This window comes from Anopheles funestus, chromosome 2RL (assembly GCF_943734845.2).
Source record: "Anopheles funestus chromosome 2RL, idAnoFuneDA-416_04, whole genome shotgun sequence".
NCBI lineage: Eukaryota > Metazoa > Arthropoda > Insecta > Diptera > Culicidae > Anopheles > Anopheles funestus.
In genome coordinates this window covers 96,199,450-96,218,623 of record NC_064598.1, presented here as the reverse complement: position 1 = coordinate 96,218,623, position 19,174 = coordinate 96,199,450, and the positions used below count along the sequence as shown (strand labels likewise).

The following is a 19,174-nucleotide window of genomic DNA, read 5'->3' as shown; positions in this document are numbered from 1 at the left end:
TTCCATGAAATATCATCTAATCAGAGTCCTGGGTACAGCTGCGGCAAGCTACGAAGACCTGACAACACTGCTGACGGAAATTGAGGCGTGCCTCAATTCACGCCCACTCACTGAGTTATCTGCGGATTCGACTGATTTAGAAGCCCTTACTCCAGGTCATTTTCTAACCGGTTCTCATTTGAAATATATTTCAGAAATTGACTTGAAGGACATACCAGAAAATCGATTGAATCATTGGCGTGTGATGCAACAAAGGCTTCAGCACTTCTGGTCGCGGTGGCAGCGCGAGTACTTGCAACAGCTAAGAGCAAGGACAAAATGGCACAACCCCGCTGTTCCGATCAAGCCTGGAATGCTTGTAATACTCCATGAAGACAACATGCCTCCGATGAAGTGGCCGCTAGCACGCATAACTGAAGTACATCCAGGCAAGGATGGAGTCGTCAGAGTGGTCACGTTGCGCACTGCACAAGCGTCGAACGTAAAGCGTCCTGTGGTTAAATTAAGCATATTACCAACGGAAAATTAGGGGGTAAAGGGCAGATAGCAGGAACTAGAGCGTCTCGTAAGAGGAATCTGAGTGAATTTAAAATATCGGAAAGGGAATTAGGTTGCAGTAAAATATGAAATTGATTACTTACTTTAAGTTACAACTCGGAATACTAGTTGTTATAACGCCGTTACGAAATAATGAATTGAACTCAAGATTAAGTAAAATTACCACTTAAGTAAAATAACGGATTTTAGGTGGTCGGAATGTTGGATATTTACATTTATACTAAGTTATGGGAGATGCTATAATGAACTTTGAATTAACGAATAACAAAGAAGAACTAGAATAAGAACAAAATTTAGAGAGAATAAACCAGTCCGAGTAGAGCAATCATTGAAACCACACGCGTCCCTAACAAGCACCCTTTAGAGCTACGAACATTGTGCCTTTCTGCATTGTAATCATCCACAAATTCTTTAAATTGATCGATACTACGCAAACAGTCACTGTAAATTCTCTTCAACCTGCGAAACTGTCGATCCGTTATGGGGGCAGGTTGAACCACTACCTTATCCCCAGTGGACGCTGTGGAACCAGTCGGCTGGTCCGTGGTAGGCATATTGGTGAATTAAATTATTCCGGTCCGACACTATCGTTCCTTTAATCACCAGAACTTATAATGAGCTTAAAGCCACTAGTTTGTCTCCGATAAACGATGGATTTAATTCGGGTATTGAAAGTACGCATAAACTTATTACCCACACTGTAACCATGTGACGCGCTTCTACGATACCGAAATGGCTGCACTGATATGGCAGTATCGTTTCTATACAGTCTCAACACGCACTACGCGTAAACGTTACACACACATTGCACCTGACGCGCACAGTCTGAGCCAATCAACCACGATGCCGTTGACCTCACAAATCGCCAAAAGTGTCTGCGAATCAATTCACTTCGCTTCACACTAATACGTCCAATCACTTATCAGTGATCATCGGGTTAGAGATCGCTCGCTCTCGTATTAATGTTTCACACGCAGCACAACCACTTTAAGAAATGAACCTTTTACACGTTCAAAGTTCCTTTGCTGCACACGAATGCGTATACCGACGCATCACTAGTACTCTTACAAGTGCGCAGAAAGTATGGTTAATAAGAATTCACTTATTATCCCACAGTGTAATCACTTCTAACTGTTGGCAATGATATATTTTCAACTGTAAGCCCTGTCCCTAATCCAGCGATCCGGTTCGAAGGACCAATGTTCGTAGCTCTAAAGGGTGCTTGTTAGGGACGCGTGTGGTTTCAATGATTGCTCTACTCGGACTGGTTTATTCTCTCTAAATTTTGTTCTTATTCTAGTTCTTCTTTGTTATTCGTTAATTCAAAGTTCATTATAGCATCTCCCATAACTTAGTATAAATGTAAATATCCAACACATACATTCGTCATCTTGGCCTCTGATTGACTTTTTCTCTATTTTGTTTACGATGGTAATATGTAAAGCTTTATTATTTAAGAGTTTTTTTTCTTTATTTATAATGTTCGTAGCTCTAAAGGGTGCTTGTTAGGGACGCGTGTGGTTTCAATGATTGCTCTACTCGGACCGCAATTAATGATAACGACCATCAGACAGCGATTTTGGATCATGGGAGCAAGATCAGTAGTGAGGCGAGCTTACCATCAATGTATAAGGTGCTTCAAGTCCAAACCGAAGTTAATTATACAACCCATGGCTCCTCTTCCGACTACACGTGTGAATAAGGCGCGACCTTTCGCGATATCAGGAGTTGATTATTGCGGACCGGTAATGATAAAGGCACATCACCGACGAGCAGCACCAACCAAGGCGTTCATAGCAGTGTTCGTATGCTTTGTTACACGTGCCGTGCATCTAGAGTTAGTTTCTGACTTAAGTACTGCAGCGTTTTTAGCGGCTCTTAGAAGATTTGTTTCACGGCGAGGAGCAGTATCAGAGATCAACTCTGACAACGGAACAAACTTCAAGGGTGCCGCGAATGAACTTCAGCGGCTGCATGAGTTACTCCAGTCGTCAAACCATAAGGAGGCAATCACCAACTGGACGGCGGAAAGAGGAATAAAATGGAAGTTCATCCCTCCACGAGCCCCGCACTTTGGAGGCTTGTGGGAAGCAGCTGTACGTTCCATGAAATATCATCTAATCAGAGTCCTGGGTACAGCTGCGGCAAGCTACGAAGACCTGACAACACTGCTGACGGAAATTGAGGCGTGCCTCAATTCACGCCCACTCACTGAGTTATCTGCGGATTCGACTGATTTAGAAGCCCTTACTCCAGGTCATTTTCTAACCGGTTCTCATTTGAAATATATTTCAGAAATTGACTTGAAGGACATACCAGAAAATCGATTGAATCATTGGCGTGTGATGCAACAAAGGCTTCAGCACTTCTGGTCGCGGTGGCAGCGCGAGTACTTGCAACAGCTAAGAGCAAGGACAAAATGGCACAACCCCGCTGTTCCGATCAAGCCTGGAATGCTTGTAATACTCCATGAAGACAACATGCCTCCGATGAAGTGGCCGCTAGCACGCATAACTGAAGTACATCCAGGCAAGGATGGAGTCGTCAGAGTGGTCACGTTGCGCACTGCACAAGCGTCGAACGTAAAGCGTCCTGTGGTTAAATTAAGCATATTACCAACGGAAAATTAGGGGGTAAAGGGCAGATAGCAGGAACTAGAGCGTCTCGTAAGAGGAATCTGAGTGAATTTAAAATATCGGAAAGGGAATTAGGTTGCAGTAAAATATGAAATTGATTACTTACTTTAAGTTACAACTCGGAATACTAGTTGTTATAACGCCGTTACGAAATAATGAATTGAACTCAAGATTAAGTAAAATTACCACTTAAGTAAAATAACGGATTTTAGGTGGTCGGAATGTTGGATGTTTACATTTATACTAAGTTATGGGAGATGCTATAATGAACTTTGAATTAACGAATAACAAAGAAGAACTAGAATAAGAACAAAATTTAGAGAGAATAAACCGGTCCGAGTAGAGCAATCATTGAAACCACACGCGTCCCTAACAAGCACCCTTTAGAGCTACGAACATTGGTCCTTCGAACCGGATGGATGATGAGTATGGGGCTGCTTCAACTGTACCTTCCTCCCTGCAACAACTGTGCGGCTAACCGTGAAGATTAACCTGCCTGGTATGGATCATCATTCTTGCTCGGGCAAGGCGGGCTTTTGCTTGTTAGACAGCCTGATCTTCAGCCATCGATCATGCTCCGGTTGCACAAATACCATCCATCAACGCCACGCCGTTCGAAAAAGGGGGTTGAGCTTTATTGGAAGACAGTTTACCTTAATGTCTCACACTGATCTCTTTTTCGTAGACAGGCTTTGTTTTCGTTCGAAACAAAAAAAAATACAGAAAACACACGCGAAAAATCTATTCAAAAGCGCGCTTTTTAAAGCGAATTTTTAATTGATCGTATCATGGCACCGGGTAAGAATCTGTCCGTTGCCACACGTCCGATACATTCAGTTCCAGATTGTTTTTTTTTTTTTTTGCAGATCGCCATTTCATCATATTGTTTGAAATGTGGGGTAATTTGATACTTTAATTGAAAAGGCCCTCCCACCACCAGCAAGAGGCAAGCGTGCAGAAAAAGCCACTAATCGTGATCTTCGTTCCGGTCGTTCGGCCCGTTTCGAAGGGATGCCACATTTATGCTTGTCTGACGATGATGTTCGCTTTGTTTGTTGCCTGGTGGCAGCAAAACACAAGACACCAGCTTGCGAAACGCGTCGGCAGTTGTTGTGCCAACAGCTGTGCAATAGCTAATTCAGCTAGCACCCAACCGTACCGAACGGGCGTCGAAACGTCAGCCCGAATTGCCGAAGTCCCAGAAACGTTCACACGGTAAGCTCACGTGCTACCCGTCACGCGCCAACGGGAGCATGAGGAATGGAGATACCCAAAACCAAAAAAAAAAGCTGCACCGTGACCTCATATCCGTGAAAATGGTATAAACCCTTCACTTGCCCTCATGTGACTTTAAAGCATCAAGATCACACGACATACCGGCGCAATTTCGGCTTCTCCCACTCAGCCGCGGATCGTTGCGGCGACAACAAAACGAACCACAAACGGAACGCACCAACAACCAAAAGATTCCCCCCGAAATGTAGTGCAGCCACTCTCACGCGCGTTAGGTCATGCAGGGAAGGTATTCTTCAAACCTCTTCAAGGAGCATTACCGCTTGCTCTTTTGGACTGTTAAATATTCATCAGAAGTGCCGTCACTTCCCAAAATGCGCTCTTCTTGCCCCCCGACCGATCGTTCGCTTTAATGTGCCACAATGTACGATTATGGCGATTGATGCAGATCGTTCATGACACTTTGCTTGACACAGCTGCTGCCAGTGCGATGCAGCATTGAAACATTTGCGGCAAAGTAAGTTATGGTAATTTGCGTCACCGGTCGTGAAAGCCATTGTTCAGCGGGTTCGAACGATGCGACACACAACGACAAAACAAATGAATATTGGATGCTTCTTCGGTAGGCATTGCATAAAGAATGCATAATGCGATTGAAATGTGCCCACAAAGCGTTGGTGCGTTAATGTGCATGAAACGATTTAAAAAAAAGGATAACTGAATAAAATTTTACGATCACACTGGGCACATTTCACTTCTTACATGGAGAATAAAAGTAAGGGTTTTGCTTCTTGTATGTACCATGTAAAGCTTTAAGCAACTTCGATAACTTTAAAGTATAGTTAATAGCAGTAAATAGATGAGCTTCAGGTAATTTAAGAAGCCATGCGATGTAAAATAAAACTATAATTTAAACAAGACAAGTTGGGGCCGACCGGTGATGCATGTGATAAATGGCGCCAGTCCACACGACAGGACCGGGTTCAAATCCCATCCGGGCCGTCTCCCCGTAGCAAGGACTGGCTATTCGGCTTTGTGGTAAAAATAAGTCTAGTAAGTCAGAAATGGCCGGCGTAACCTGTAAGGTCGTTAAAGCCAAGAAGAAGAATTTAAACAAGATAATAGTTTTACATTAACTCAAACAATATGTTTTAAAAATTATATCTAAAATGGAGTTCTCAAATAAATAAATGGGTATATAATTTTCCTCTTTTATTTTGGAGGGAAATTGCAAAACATAATCATCTCGATCCACAACAAACGACCTCAAGCCACAACGTATCTCATCTTCTTCGACGACATACAGGAAATGAACGCAATAGCACAGTCATCGCATTTATTTCAATATCTTACAAAGCTTTTGCAATCTCCTACGCAATTGGCATTCCTTTCTGTACAGCGATAAATAACATCAGGAAAAGTCTTCAGCTAACAAAAAAAAATCGAACCTATAAGCCATCGTAATGGTTTATGCCGTGGTTTTTTGCGAGTACACGTGTACGGTTGTAACTGTTTCACGTGCAACGACCTTTGCGGGCCACCGTCTTTCCTCAAAAACCGCATTTAAGGGGTTGAACCAAATGGAACGGAACGTTTACCGATTAGTACCGGAAATCAAATGCGATTCGTTCCACCGGCAAAGCAGACGAGCCCGTTAAGAGAGACCGCATCGAACAGTGTATCTGCATCGGTTGGCGGCGTCACAATACACATGCGGAAGATGATACAAAACGACGATCCAACATCGCTAACGCTATTTATCGTATCGACTTTCTCATCCACCCCGAAAAAACGGCCTGCCTGCAGATGATGGAGTTTTCGGGAACCGTTCCTTCCGGAACTGGTTTGCTTACAAAACCACAACAGCTTAGACCATTGATTTAACATCTTCTGACTGATTGATGCCTGTTAGGCCCTTTTGGCTTTGCTACGGAACGTCACGCTTCCGGTCCGGTTCCGTGCGACATTCCACTCACCCTCATCCGTCCAATTATTAACCGAACGCTGTGAAGGGTAGACTTTGGGGAGAAATTTTTACATCCCCGCCAGCGATGGATTGCCAGCGCCTCACTGGCACTGGGAATCTCGGAAACTGTGAACCAATATTGAGCCCCGGATTTTGTCACACCGGAGATGCTCATCGATGTTTTGTCCGGAAAGAAAAGCAAACATAAGCCGTACCAGCATCGAACAGCTTGATCAATCGCCGGATCGCGATGGATTTATGGCGTCCATTTAGCGTGCTTATTGGGGGTTTTCCTTTTACGGTGTCCAACCGTACGGTCATCCGGACAAATAACATACACACCATGGGTCCGAGGGAACGACACCGAGAGTGACCCGTTTATGGAAGTTTCGGCGTGGGATATTGGCACTGGACATCGGTTTTGCATGACTTAATGTTTATCGAACTTCTGAGGTTTTTAATATGAGAGACTTAGCTAGAGAGGTGAAGAAAATATTTTACAAACCTCAACGTAAGGCGTCAGATTTGTAATCGGATGGTGGATTTCTTTCGCTCTTGTGTGAATTTCTTATAAGGCTGTCACAAATCCAAATACCGAGTGAAACTCAGATGTCCCGGCGCCATTGAGAGGTTGATCCATGGTATTAGAAGATTTATCCACGGAATTACCTTTTCACAAATCCTTATATCGCTTCCAGATTAGTGCCATAAAAGGATATCATTTTAGCTCAATTTTAAAGACAACAAGCTCATAACGTCAGTTACCTTGGGAATGCCTCTTTATATAAGATGCGAAAAACTTGATGGTTTTATATACATCTTAAACCTCAATTTTACTGTGTACATCGAGTAGATTTAGAAGTCTTTTCAACAAAATCTTCAATAATATCCATATTCTGGATCTGTGTATTGTCTTGATACTCGAACAAGTTATATTTTCTACGTGCTAAGCGTGAACCTTTAACTCCCCATGTCAACTATTACAACATCGTCATTCCTTAGCCTCCTTTCCTTGGAATCTATTATCAGCTACATAGACTGAGGTTAGGTTAGATTAACTCTAACCACATTAACCACATTGAAAATGCAAATGTTGTTTGTTAAGCCGTAACACAAACAATCAAAACTATATAATTAAAAGTTTGCTTTTGTCATTTGAAGTATTTACCGCAAAACATCAACAGTTTCTAGATCAAAGTGTATGCACCGAAATGAAAAGTGTGTCTCATTCGAAAGGTCTCAAACCGATTCAAATGTCACTAAAAAGCCAAAGTTCGTCCGGAATTTGAGTACCTTTTGTAAATCATCCATGTTTTGACACTAACCCATACATTCGGCGCCTTTGCCCGCTGAACTTTTCAACCATACATCATCTACCTAGATGTCCTAGAGACGCACAAAAAGTGTACTTCAAGTACGTTCCGCAAAGTAACGCCCCGATTTGAATCCAGTGTCATGTGTGCCCGGATTAGATCACACGATTTGGCCGTAATTTATCTGCACCACAAGCCATTCGAACGACACTCGGCTGGGTGCACAGTATGCAGGCAGAACTGGCAAAGCACCACTTAAGTTCCGTCATCCACTGTTAGCCATTAACGAAAATAAACCTTCACCAAATGGCAACTGGTACAGGCTCTCCTAACCGACTGCCACAATGAGCTTGAATTTGCATCATTAATGATACCTCCCGAGACGGAATAGGCCACCTTCCTGCGGTTACCACCCACCCGCACGGAGGCCAAACATATACAAAGATGTCAATGATCTTCCCTTCCCCACGCTTTGGCTCAATTTCTGAACGAACAAGATCAAGCTGTTACCGCGACAAATATGCGAACTGATACGTTTACTTCCTTCCAAAACCGTGGGCTTGATCACAGCAGGGTAAAGCGTGAAGGAACCTGCAAGACATTAATGATCTTCTGCTGCCAGCAGCAGGACTTCTGAAGCAAGGTTTGAACAATTTGCCGCCAAAACGCATAATGCCATTGCGTAAACTAGCCAACTGCACCTTCCGGGCGCCGCTGTTTTATGATGTAGCGGGCGGAAGACTCACCGTACCGAAACTACCACCAGTATGGACGTCAGAACAAACCGAACCGGTCCATTCCGTTGGTTTAACAATGGCATCATAAAGCTATGAAGTTGCCACATACCAACATCCATGAATTTATAAAGCAAACGGCCCCGAAGGCAAGTGGGCTGGCCTTTGGGTAGGTTAAAGAGGAGTTTGTATAGAAATTTATTGTTTGAAATACACATATTTTTTAATCGGTTTCATAACCGTACACAGAAACCAGTTTCGCTCATCTCGCGAACCCTTCGCTTCACTTGTTCACGTTTTTATACTTTTTTGGATAACTTTTATCCATAAGTTATGTAATCAATAAGTCTTATTTTTTTATAAAATAGACAATTTATAAAAAATATAATGTTTTTTTGCAAAATAATATTTGACTTAAACTTCGTACAAAAAAAAAAGCAAAAATGATTTACATAGTTGCCACCTCACTGCAAACTTTGTTAGGCAATGAACTTTACAGAGAAACATTTTCCATTTCCACGCCAACATTTCCATCAACCCCATCTGGTGGAAGTCGTGAAGGTGCTGTCAATCAACATGCGAACGGTTTTCTTCATCTGCACGGTTCACTTTCATCAAATTTACTAAATTATTAGGTAATAATCACCCCGTCCACCTATTACCCTCGGGCCATGCTGGTCGAGAACAAGGCAATCGAGCCAATGGAAAATTTACTCTAGCGCAACCCGTTCGGTGGAAGCTTTCCGCGATCGACTGCACCATCATCGTTTGCATCCATTTTTATCCGCAACAAAAACCCGCTAACAAGCGACTTTCGATTTCGTTTCCTGCGACATAAACCCTTCAGCAGCAAACGGTGCAGCCCGTAAGTTGGCTGATTGAACCTTCGAAGGCTTTTATCATTCACCCGCCAGCATCCCGGAGAGAGTGGTAGGCAAATGCTCGTTTGCATTTATCGTGCATTGTTTGTGCATTACCGTGCAATAGTTTTAGTTTTTTATTTTGTCTCCTTTCAGCAGCTGAGCGAAACAGTTTCTAGCGAGCAAACAATGCTACGGCAATGGAGGATGATAATGGCTGATCCATTACACTAAAATGCAACCCCATTTAATGTAGCCTCTGGGGGCGTGTAACGGATAACCATTATATTTTTTTACTGATTACCTAATGCAGTAAATTGATTGAAGAGGAGAAAGACTATTCCAGTTTGATAAAATACACGCATTGATTAATAATATACATGCGAGCTCAGGTACTCTGATGAGACGCCCTTAGATTTTTTGTTTGTAACCTCCATTTAATATATCAATCTAATTTCTTGTTGAGATATTTAATCAGTTTTGCTTTACTAAATACTAACGGTGAGCTTACTGCTAACGACATCCGTTCCCTATGTAATACACTTTGACCTAATAAAAGGAAACAAAAACACCTCCTTTGACGCTCCTTACACCATTTCGCTCTCCTTTTTTCAACCTTTTTTTCATAAACCTTAAAAGTGGTCATTTAAAATCGCACTTAGCTACAAGTCGTGCCAAAGCATCGTTAGGAGTGCGTTGTATATTTTGGTTTTTGTGTAGCAGTCGATGAAAACACGATGTTACGTTAGCACTCACAAAGAAGTCCTCTCACCAAAGGCCACCCAAAAACAGACTAAAATCGTGTACTAAAAAATGTTTCCGCCAAAATACAGACATAATGGTGTTCCAACATGTTGCTTTGCATGGGTGAAGATGGAAAGTGATTTCTCCCAGTTTGTAGCTGGAACTATTTTTTCGCCTGCTAAAATCTAATTAGTATTCCATTCACTCAATAAAGCACGATGCATTTACCGGTGTTTGAAGCTATTGCTGATGCTCCATAATAGCTACACCCAAGCCAGCGAAGCATTCATCATTTTCATCCGCCCGAAGATGCTGATCAGTAAGCCTTCAGCACGATCGACAGGAAAAGAAGGTACCAGCAGACCATCATCCAGCAGTCTGGTTTGGTTTGGTTACATAACGACAAATAAGCGCTTCTTCCTTAAACCACCAAACAATGGCTAATCTGCATCGCGATCTGCACGCTACAGTTGCATCAAACGCTCGATAATATGGTACGATTTCTACCGCAAGCTGGTACTTCGCCACTGGAGCACGTGTGTTTCGTGAATTCGTTCCAGTGTTCGCACCCCGAGACCTACTTCTTGGTGAACGAGTGTTCGCGAAAGCACCCCAGTTAGGAATACACCGCAACGCTTATCGATCCGTTGTCCTTTTTTGCATGGATTCGTGTTAACACTTAATGACGGTTTACAGCGCAAAAGTCATCGATAATCATTAGCCAATATTGAGTGGTGGCTTGTGTATTTCATAATAAAGCAAACATTTCTCGCATTGATTTTATGAGTGACTTCAAATATGAGTGTTGTCAAATGGACATTTCATATTATTTCTTAATGATCGATTGATGATTGCTTGCTAAAATCTTTGAAAAATAAACGATTTCTTATTCATGCTTGAACTGACCAGCCAGTAACGGCTCACTTCATTCAATAATAGGAACAGTTAGTATGCCCATCAATCCCATTGCCCTATATTCAACTTACCGTACTGCTCTGCTCGGGATCCGTATAGAAGACGCTGCGCCGTTCGCTGCTGCTACTAAAGCTCGAGCTAGAGCTGTTCCGCTTGACGCTCGTAACGGGGCTGCTGGCACCGCTACCTCCGATCGACTTCAGCGAACGCAGTGTCCCAGCACCGCCAATCGATGAGGCCCGGCTTACCGTACGCACGATGCACGGCTGTCCGCCGGCCGGTGGACAATCGCCCTGCAGTGGCGGCAACCCGTTAAACGACTGCACTATCTGGGCATTCGTTATGCCAAACATTGTGGCCGCGGTTCCGGCTGTCAGCGCTGGTGCGGTTGCTATCGGTTCGCGCATTGTTCACTGCATTACACCACACCATGGCCTAGACACTGGACCAATTCGACCCGGACACCCGGACTAACATCAAGCTGTAAACACACCGATATCGGGCTTAAAACCGAAATGTTCTTACAAACTCACACACTTCTTTGGCAGGGGATAAATACTCCTCGATTACAGCAGATCTGCAATGGAAAAAGAAAACAAACGTCTTAATGGTTTACGCAATATTGTTGACCTTCCGAGAAAGCATCAATATCTCGTAATAAATCGCATAATTTAATAACCACCCAGAACGCATTATAACCTTGTTGTGTTCTGATTTAGTTTGGCTTCTAACCGCAACTAGGTTGCCGTCTCTACTGCAGTAAAGAACCATTTTTCTCTTCCCATCTCCTCCAGCAACAGACCTTTCATAATTCGTCCCAGCACCGATTTTCCTCCGTTCAAGCTCCAAGAAAACAGGCGTCAACCCCAACTAATAAGATTAAATGTATCCATTTTCATCGCCATTTTTCCGGCGCTTTACGAGGTTTCATGTTAGCGTTGCTTTGCTATTGTTTGGTTGCATCTTTTTCCTTTTTTCGCTATTGATTTGCTGGTCTTTCGCCACCTACACCGCGATCAAATAGTTTGTTGATTTTTTTTTGCGGCACTTCAGGGCTAAATTCTGCGCTGCGGAGCGGGATTTTTTTTCCACCGAATGTAGGCCGTACAACCTTAGTGGGTGCATTATTTCCGGCAATGAAAACAACACTCTGAATAGAGCTTACAAAAAAAGGTAATATAACAGGTACACCGGAGCTATTTTGATGGATTGAATAAACCATCGCCGAGTGGACCATTAAAATGATCTCAATTAGCGATTCGATCCCGCCCGTCTGATCTACCAACGCTAAGCCTTAGCAACAATGTTAAAAAGCTGGGTTAGTTAATTTGATTTAACCGGTAAGACGCGTGTTGGTGAACGCAAAAACATCAACAGTTTGCTTGTTTTCTTTTTTGTGCTTTTTAATATGAGAAGGTAAAATGTTTGGGTAGGGCCACGTAGCCCAAAAAACGTAGCCACGTGTACCTCTACCTCGCCCGTATGATGAAATGATGGAATCATTTATTCGCTAGAAAACACGAAACGATGCCAAAAGCAAATACCTTAGCAACGGGTATTGCATGTCCATAAGAGCGTCCCGAGCGCCTTACCAAAGGAGAAACGTGACAAAGATGGTGCAATGTGTTTAAAGCAGCCCGTTCACGTTGTCAGTCGATACCGAAACCGTAATATGCAACATGCAACTTGCTTATCCTACTGCCCATGGTAAAGCATGAGTCATTTGCAGTGGTCAATCGGCCAACCGGCCGGAGACACACCTTTAAGCCTTCGCGGAGGGACGCACAAAACACACTACCCATGGTTGCTGGTGGCCTTCATTCGGCGACGAACCGGACAAAGAGCCCAACCAGAATAGCGCGAAACGGTTGGTGGTGGAAAATTTATTTAATAAGGAGATAATTCGTCACGCCCGGCGGTAGGAATTGGATCGGAATTTGGTTGGTCGTTTCGCTTTTCTGGGGCAGCTTTACCGTTCGTGTGCGTTTGTGTCCAGTCCACTGTTGTCACTTGCTTTCCAATCAATCAGCCACGGTACCTCAGTAACCTCGTTTTCATTGGATTTCTTTGAACTGGTCCATATTGCCGTATAAACGGCGCAATTAACTTTCTGTGTCTTTAATTGAATTTTATTTACCGTTGAGGAATTATCGGTTATGGAGTCACCCGAAATTTGACGAATTTCTTTGTAATCGTCCAGCAATGAATTTCTCAACGCCTTCTGGAGGAGTATGCAAGTTACTGTTTCATTTGCTTATAGGACTTTGTTTCTCTCCACCAACTGCGTGACCTCTAAACTGCATGGCCCTCAACTGCTATCTTAAGCTGTGACAAAGAGCAGAGATCATGACAACCTTCGAATCCGGATCAACTACAACAACCAATCATAGGCTCTGGTGTGTTAGACGAAAAAAAGCAACTCAGCTATGTTAATTTGTCGAGGTTCTCCTGGAGACTAGCACCTCCGGACCTTGCTCCAACAAAAAAAAATGAACGCTTCAGCTTTCAACCTCAATAATCAATCAACCTTTAAAAATTGCATCCGTTACAACCTATCATATATGGAACCTTTTGGGGCATGCACACGTTCACACCTTCCCACGGAAGCTGAGCGTGTGTATTAGACAAAACGTTGGATGTCCTTGGCAAGAGTGACTCCATCCATTGCCCTACCCGTGTTATGGACGAGATATGGTTGGCTCTTCAATCAGAACCAGAAACAGTGAGTCAACTAAGCCTGTTAGTGATATACTGACCACAAACTTCTATTGCTAGCGTACACCAGAATACATTAGGATCCAACTCCCTCTAGTGGTACATATTCACAGACAGCCATGGTAGGCATGAGTCACCTAACTTGCTCGAGTATCCAAACAAAAAAATACTCTACTCCAACCCATGCATTACTTCCAAGCAACCTTTAGGCTGTCGATTTATGCGCACAATCGTTGCAAATGGCATTTTTTAGCACTTGAAAAAAGGCCGCCTTCGTTATGGGATTGAATTTCAGTGAACAGTGTACCTTCTCGCTGTTCGATGCCCAAGCAAACCCTGCGAGGACTCCGAACCGAGCGCGCCATACCTTCTCCTTCACGTGCAACAGGTTAAGTAAACAGTCGCTTTCAAACCCCACGAACAGGCTGCCGCCGACTAATTGTGATATAAATTGTAAATCTATTTTCGCAACATCATCATTTTATCAGCTATTGGCGCGAAGAGCACGAAAGCGAGTGCCGTTTTAGATCGTTCACTGCAGATAGATCCGGTTCCGGTCCCGACGCAGTACGGTGCGCGGGCACCACGATCGGAGAGATTGTTGCATGGAAAGTCGTAACCGTTCGCAAAACTTATCCCACCGACTGGAAACCGTACGGTGGCAGGTTGGCCGACCGAAGCTGCTACAAAAAAAATATATATACATATATGCTGCATGCTACACCGGGCGTTATACGCTCTGAAAACTTTGGCCCTCCCTTTCACCATCACATTTCGCACAGGGTCCCTGTGCGCCGTCCGATGCGCTCTCGTTACGCCCGTACATGCGGTCGGTGAAGTGAGGCTCGTTGCAGGACAAAAATCATCGAACCGGACTTGTCCGACGACAGCTTCATCCACACAAAGCAAAAGCACCGGGCTGACCGGGTGGATGGTTGTCGTGCTGGTTTAAAATTTTAACCACCCGACGGCCAGTTTGGTTCACCAATTATCGACCGGAGTGTTTTTATTACATTTTATGTGTGCCGTGTGTGTGTGTGTGTTTTTGCGTGCATGTGGTTGCCGATTTTCCCGAGTGCCGAAAGTTGTTGTTCGCCTCAGCTCGCTTGGCTGACCGACTACACGATCTGCTGCTCGATGGAAGTTGGGCCGATGGAGATTTCGACTCTTCTGGGCTTTTGGGCTACGAATACGTACGTAACGTACACGTCCGATAACGGTACGACCAAGCCATCCGTACCGTGTTTGCGTTACAATCCTTTCCTGGTTCTGCTTTCCTTTTTTTAATGCTAACCAAGGAAATCCAGTCAGTCGCTTCATGACCACCCCAAACCATTACATCCCGTACACTTCAGCCACAGGACATTTCGGGCAGGATTGAACGAGAAAAGTTGTTATGCATCCCAGTGCACCAATCAATGCCAAAGGGGGTAGAACAACAAGATATTTCCGGCCGGACATTTTAAATGTTATTATCCACCGGACCGCACTTTGCTATCTTTGCCGACAGGCTCCGGTGTGACGGAAAGTACACCACATATATTATGCTGACTTATTTTCCCATTGGTCGCCATAACATGCACCATCAGCCTCAGGTTTTTTGTGTACGAAATCAATTCAAATAAGCATTACCGGTTGGTCGTGGTCTTGTGTTTCGAACGAAAATTAAAAAGCTCTCATTTTGCATTCCCAGCCCAGTAGTTGGATAATGTTCAGCAATCAAAAAGCCACACAACATTTGATTGGTCCCGGTGTACAATTTTACTGAACCACCTTCAACATATCAGTAATATTGACATGAGCAATAATTAGCGTCACCACGTAATCACACTGTCTGTTTGTGTGTGTTCGCCGTGTCGTGTTGCAAAGATCTGAATTAAAGTGTCACCACAATTGTGCATAACCCTTATATAATGGAAACTGCAGTGAGTGGTTTGTGCATAACCAACTAATTAGTTGCTAGATAAATAAAGATAGGCGATTCGGTTTTTGTATTTTTAATCCTATTCTAATTTCCAAAATAAATCAGTAAAGTTATGCATTATGGGAAGTATTTTTTATCGTTTATTTTTACTTATTATAGCACTTTTCAATGTTATTAAACGATAGATTTGATAACCTCAATATCATCATCTCTCCTGACAGCTAAAATACGCATTCCATTACATTATACAAACGCATGGAAGCATACAAAAGCCGTAAAAATAAACAAAACGCCCAAAACAAACCGATCATTTACCTACATCGGTAGTCTTTCTCAATACCTTCCGAAAACTTCACGAATAACTATGGAAGCTGCAAGTTAAACTGTTAACTGTTTGATTTACCAACAATCAGTCGGCGGCAAAGCTTTTGCACCTTCGTGCCGTAAACAAAACAAAAAACCCCCCTTCAAACAAACAAAGCTGCAAAGAAGAAGAGACGAAATAAAGAAGAAAAAAGACGACATCCCAACCTGCTCCGTTTTGCTAAATGGGTTAAATATTTGAGTGCCCAATGGTGTTTAATAGTCGAAATGGCCCATCAACCCGCTCTCGAAAAAAAAGCTCAAACTTCCCACGCGAATGGCAGCTGTTATCAGTCGTCGGCCCGTTCGGTTTCTATTCAAAACTATTTACCATCCGCCATGGCTAGCAATGTTCATCCAATTCTTTTAGCTGTATGTTACCAAGGCACACAAATGGAAACCCTGACATTGATTTACGAAACAAAAAAGCAAAACAACAAAAAAAAACGGTAATGTTAAAAACGTGAGCAAACGTTGGCATTCGTAGTGGAAAATAGATGAATTGGAGGGGGATGAGAAGGAAAAATATGTTTTCCATGCCAATGCACCACATCTGCTCATGGTGCTCTTCCCCACATGGTTTATATTCCTCTCTTCTTCTAATTTAACTTCACCCAGATGAAATAGTAATGGAAAGGTGCTATTTCAAAGCTTTATCTTCGTGGGTCCCATCATGGGTTGGCCAACTAGCACAGAAAAAAAGAGAAACATAAAAACAAAATACCCATTGCAAGCAGGTGAGAAGCGAGTGGTGAGTATGGTGGAATGCGCTTGCACATCAACATGAAACCGAAACAAAACAATCTGACAGGGTAGCAACACTGGGGAACAATCGTGGCCGGGCTGTTCCGCGTGATAACGTGCAACCGAAGTCCGGCGTCACACGGTAGCAAAATTGGCTGCCTAAAACATAACGAAACACCACTCAAAAGTCAAAACCCCTGGCGGGAATCGGCTGTGAGATGTAGGTAAAGGTCGGGAAAAAACGGTAAACTTTAATTCACTCGTTGGACGACCTTGCATCGGTCTCACGTTTCGTAATTTCAGGGAAGCCTGCAATGTGTACCGGTGGTACGTATCTCGGGAGATTTGTTATAAGGGCTCCAAAAAAAAAACAACAAACTCACCGGCTTTGAAACATGACCTGATATGGTGCAGGTAAATTCCGTTAAGAACACTCTGCTCCACTCTGTTCAACACAGTACGTTCATTGTGTTCTTTTTTTTGTTCGCTAGATTCTGTTACAAACAGTTCACTATTTGCACTAAATGCCAGCTTCTAGTTATTCACCAACTCTTGCCACTGCCACTACAATTGACCCTTACAAAACGTCACTAGGTAAAATAAGGTACTTGGATGCCATTTTTACTAGCTGTACGAGATCTAAAGAGCAACCGAAAAAGAACGTTTGATGACGCTACGTGACACACCGAAATCGTGGAGAAGCTCTTTTATCACACGGACGCGGGTGGCCTTAACACTTTGCCACGAATGCTGGTAAAGCGACACCTTGCTGTTCTGTCGCTTGGTCGCGTCGTGAAAGGGTTTAACACAAAAAATTAGTAAGTCGTTTGTTTGCTAATTGAACCGTTGAATTCTTTACTCCCCTTCCCGAGCTGGTTGGTTGGTTTTGAATATCTAAAACAGATGGCTTTTTCAGCCGTTAGAACGACGTAGCTCCACAATGAAGTTCGTCTGAGAAATAAAAGTCATCTTCGTGACGGCATCCGCTACTGACACACTTTAAATGGTTTGGCATAAATTGAAGCAAGCTTATCCGGGGGCATCCGACACGTAGGAGTTTACATCAGTGCTCAAAATAAGCACTGAACTCACCGCAACACTGACGCAACGTTGCGCAAACAATGCCGTGACGTGTCGCAGCTGATGCCAAAAACGGGCATGAAATATCTTACCATAAAACGTTAAGGTGCAAAGGGCAATTTGAAAGACTAGTTTACGTGCGTTTTCTCAATTATTTAGCCAATACTATTGGAGCTCTCTTTGTTCTGGGTCATGTCATTTTGCTTTCTTTTCTAGCTTATCTGGATATTTGATATTTGACTTTTGGAAGAAATATTGAAGTATTTTAAGGTTTTCCTCCATATTCCAGTAATTTTTATACATTTATTCATTATTTATTATTTATTTATGTGATTTTATTTTAATTAAATGCAAAGATTTCATTGAATTGAAAGTTTCACACCTTAAAAAAATCGTTCTCCATTTCATGGACGTACGATCCACAATAAATAGCGTGACGTACACAAAGCAACGACAATAACCAAAAAAAAACCCCAAGAGATGACGTACAATAATATCTCAAATTGGTAATCATTAATTACTGCCCATCACACTTCACTTCACGATACATTACTCAATTCAAACCTTATAATGGATATTTTCACTCCCCCAGCTATTGCAGCTATTCCCCCAGCAAGCTGCAATTATAAGGCCAGCAATCATATACCCATGCAGCCGGTAGCTTTTGCCAAACAAAACTCCAATACACTGGTTCATCTTTCACCCCCCCCCCCCCTTGTCTCTTTTTTCCTTACGAAAAAAAAACCCTTCTACAAAAGAAGATCATCAACATCAAAACGACCGGCTTCCTTCAAACGTGGTTATGCGAAAAGTCAAAACGATCGTCACTTGAAATCGATCTCTACACAATTGAAATTCTCAGCCACCAACGGCTACTCTCGTTTGCTGGCTACACTGGATGGGCGAACGTTCGGATACGTCATGCTTCCTGGAATTTGAGGAATGCATACAAAACCCGCCATGATGCCCTCACAAAGATGGCTGCTGTTTTGTAAACTTCCAACGCGATCGGTTTGTTGTTTTGCATTTTACAAAAAAGAGAAGACATCGCACCCAACCAAATCTTGCCGGTGGCACACTAGAACACAACCAGCAACCAAAAAAAAAGCTGCAATAATACAAACTTGAATAAAAGTGAATTAACAACAAAGGAGAATAACAAAGGAATTTAAAAAGAGGAAGATCTGGAAGATCGATTTTGTGTTCCTCTCAACTCTAGCTTTCAATTTCCTACCGATTGAAGCTGAGCAGACGGCAGCAACGACATTCTTTCGTTCCAGATTTCGCACATGCCTCACTAACACGTTATTGCTCTTGTTTAGTCTGGGTCGCAAAACAGACACCACGCAACAGGCGAGCTTAAAACGAGTGTTGACAAAGAAAGAAAGC

The 19,174-nt window shown here is 43.0% G+C and overlaps 1 protein-coding gene across 4 annotated transcripts in view; it reads right to left on the bottom strand.

Moving 5' to 3' along the window:
• LOC125763366 (uncharacterized) overlaps nt 1-19,174 on the bottom strand; it is a 391,039-nt gene that overhangs the window by 26,195 nt on the left and 345,670 nt on the right. For 3 of the 4 annotated variants that reach the window (XM_049426450.1, XM_049426449.1, XM_049426448.1), the window contains one exon: nt 11,031-11,536. In XM_049426450.1, the coding sequence (XP_049282407.1) occupies nt 11,031-11,366 (336 nt within the window). In that variant the 5' untranslated portion in view covers nt 11,367-11,536. Of the gene's footprint in view, nt 1-11,030; nt 11,537-17,088; nt 17,993-19,174 lie in introns of those variants that run through there. The other variant, XM_049426451.1, reaches the window with a different exon arrangement.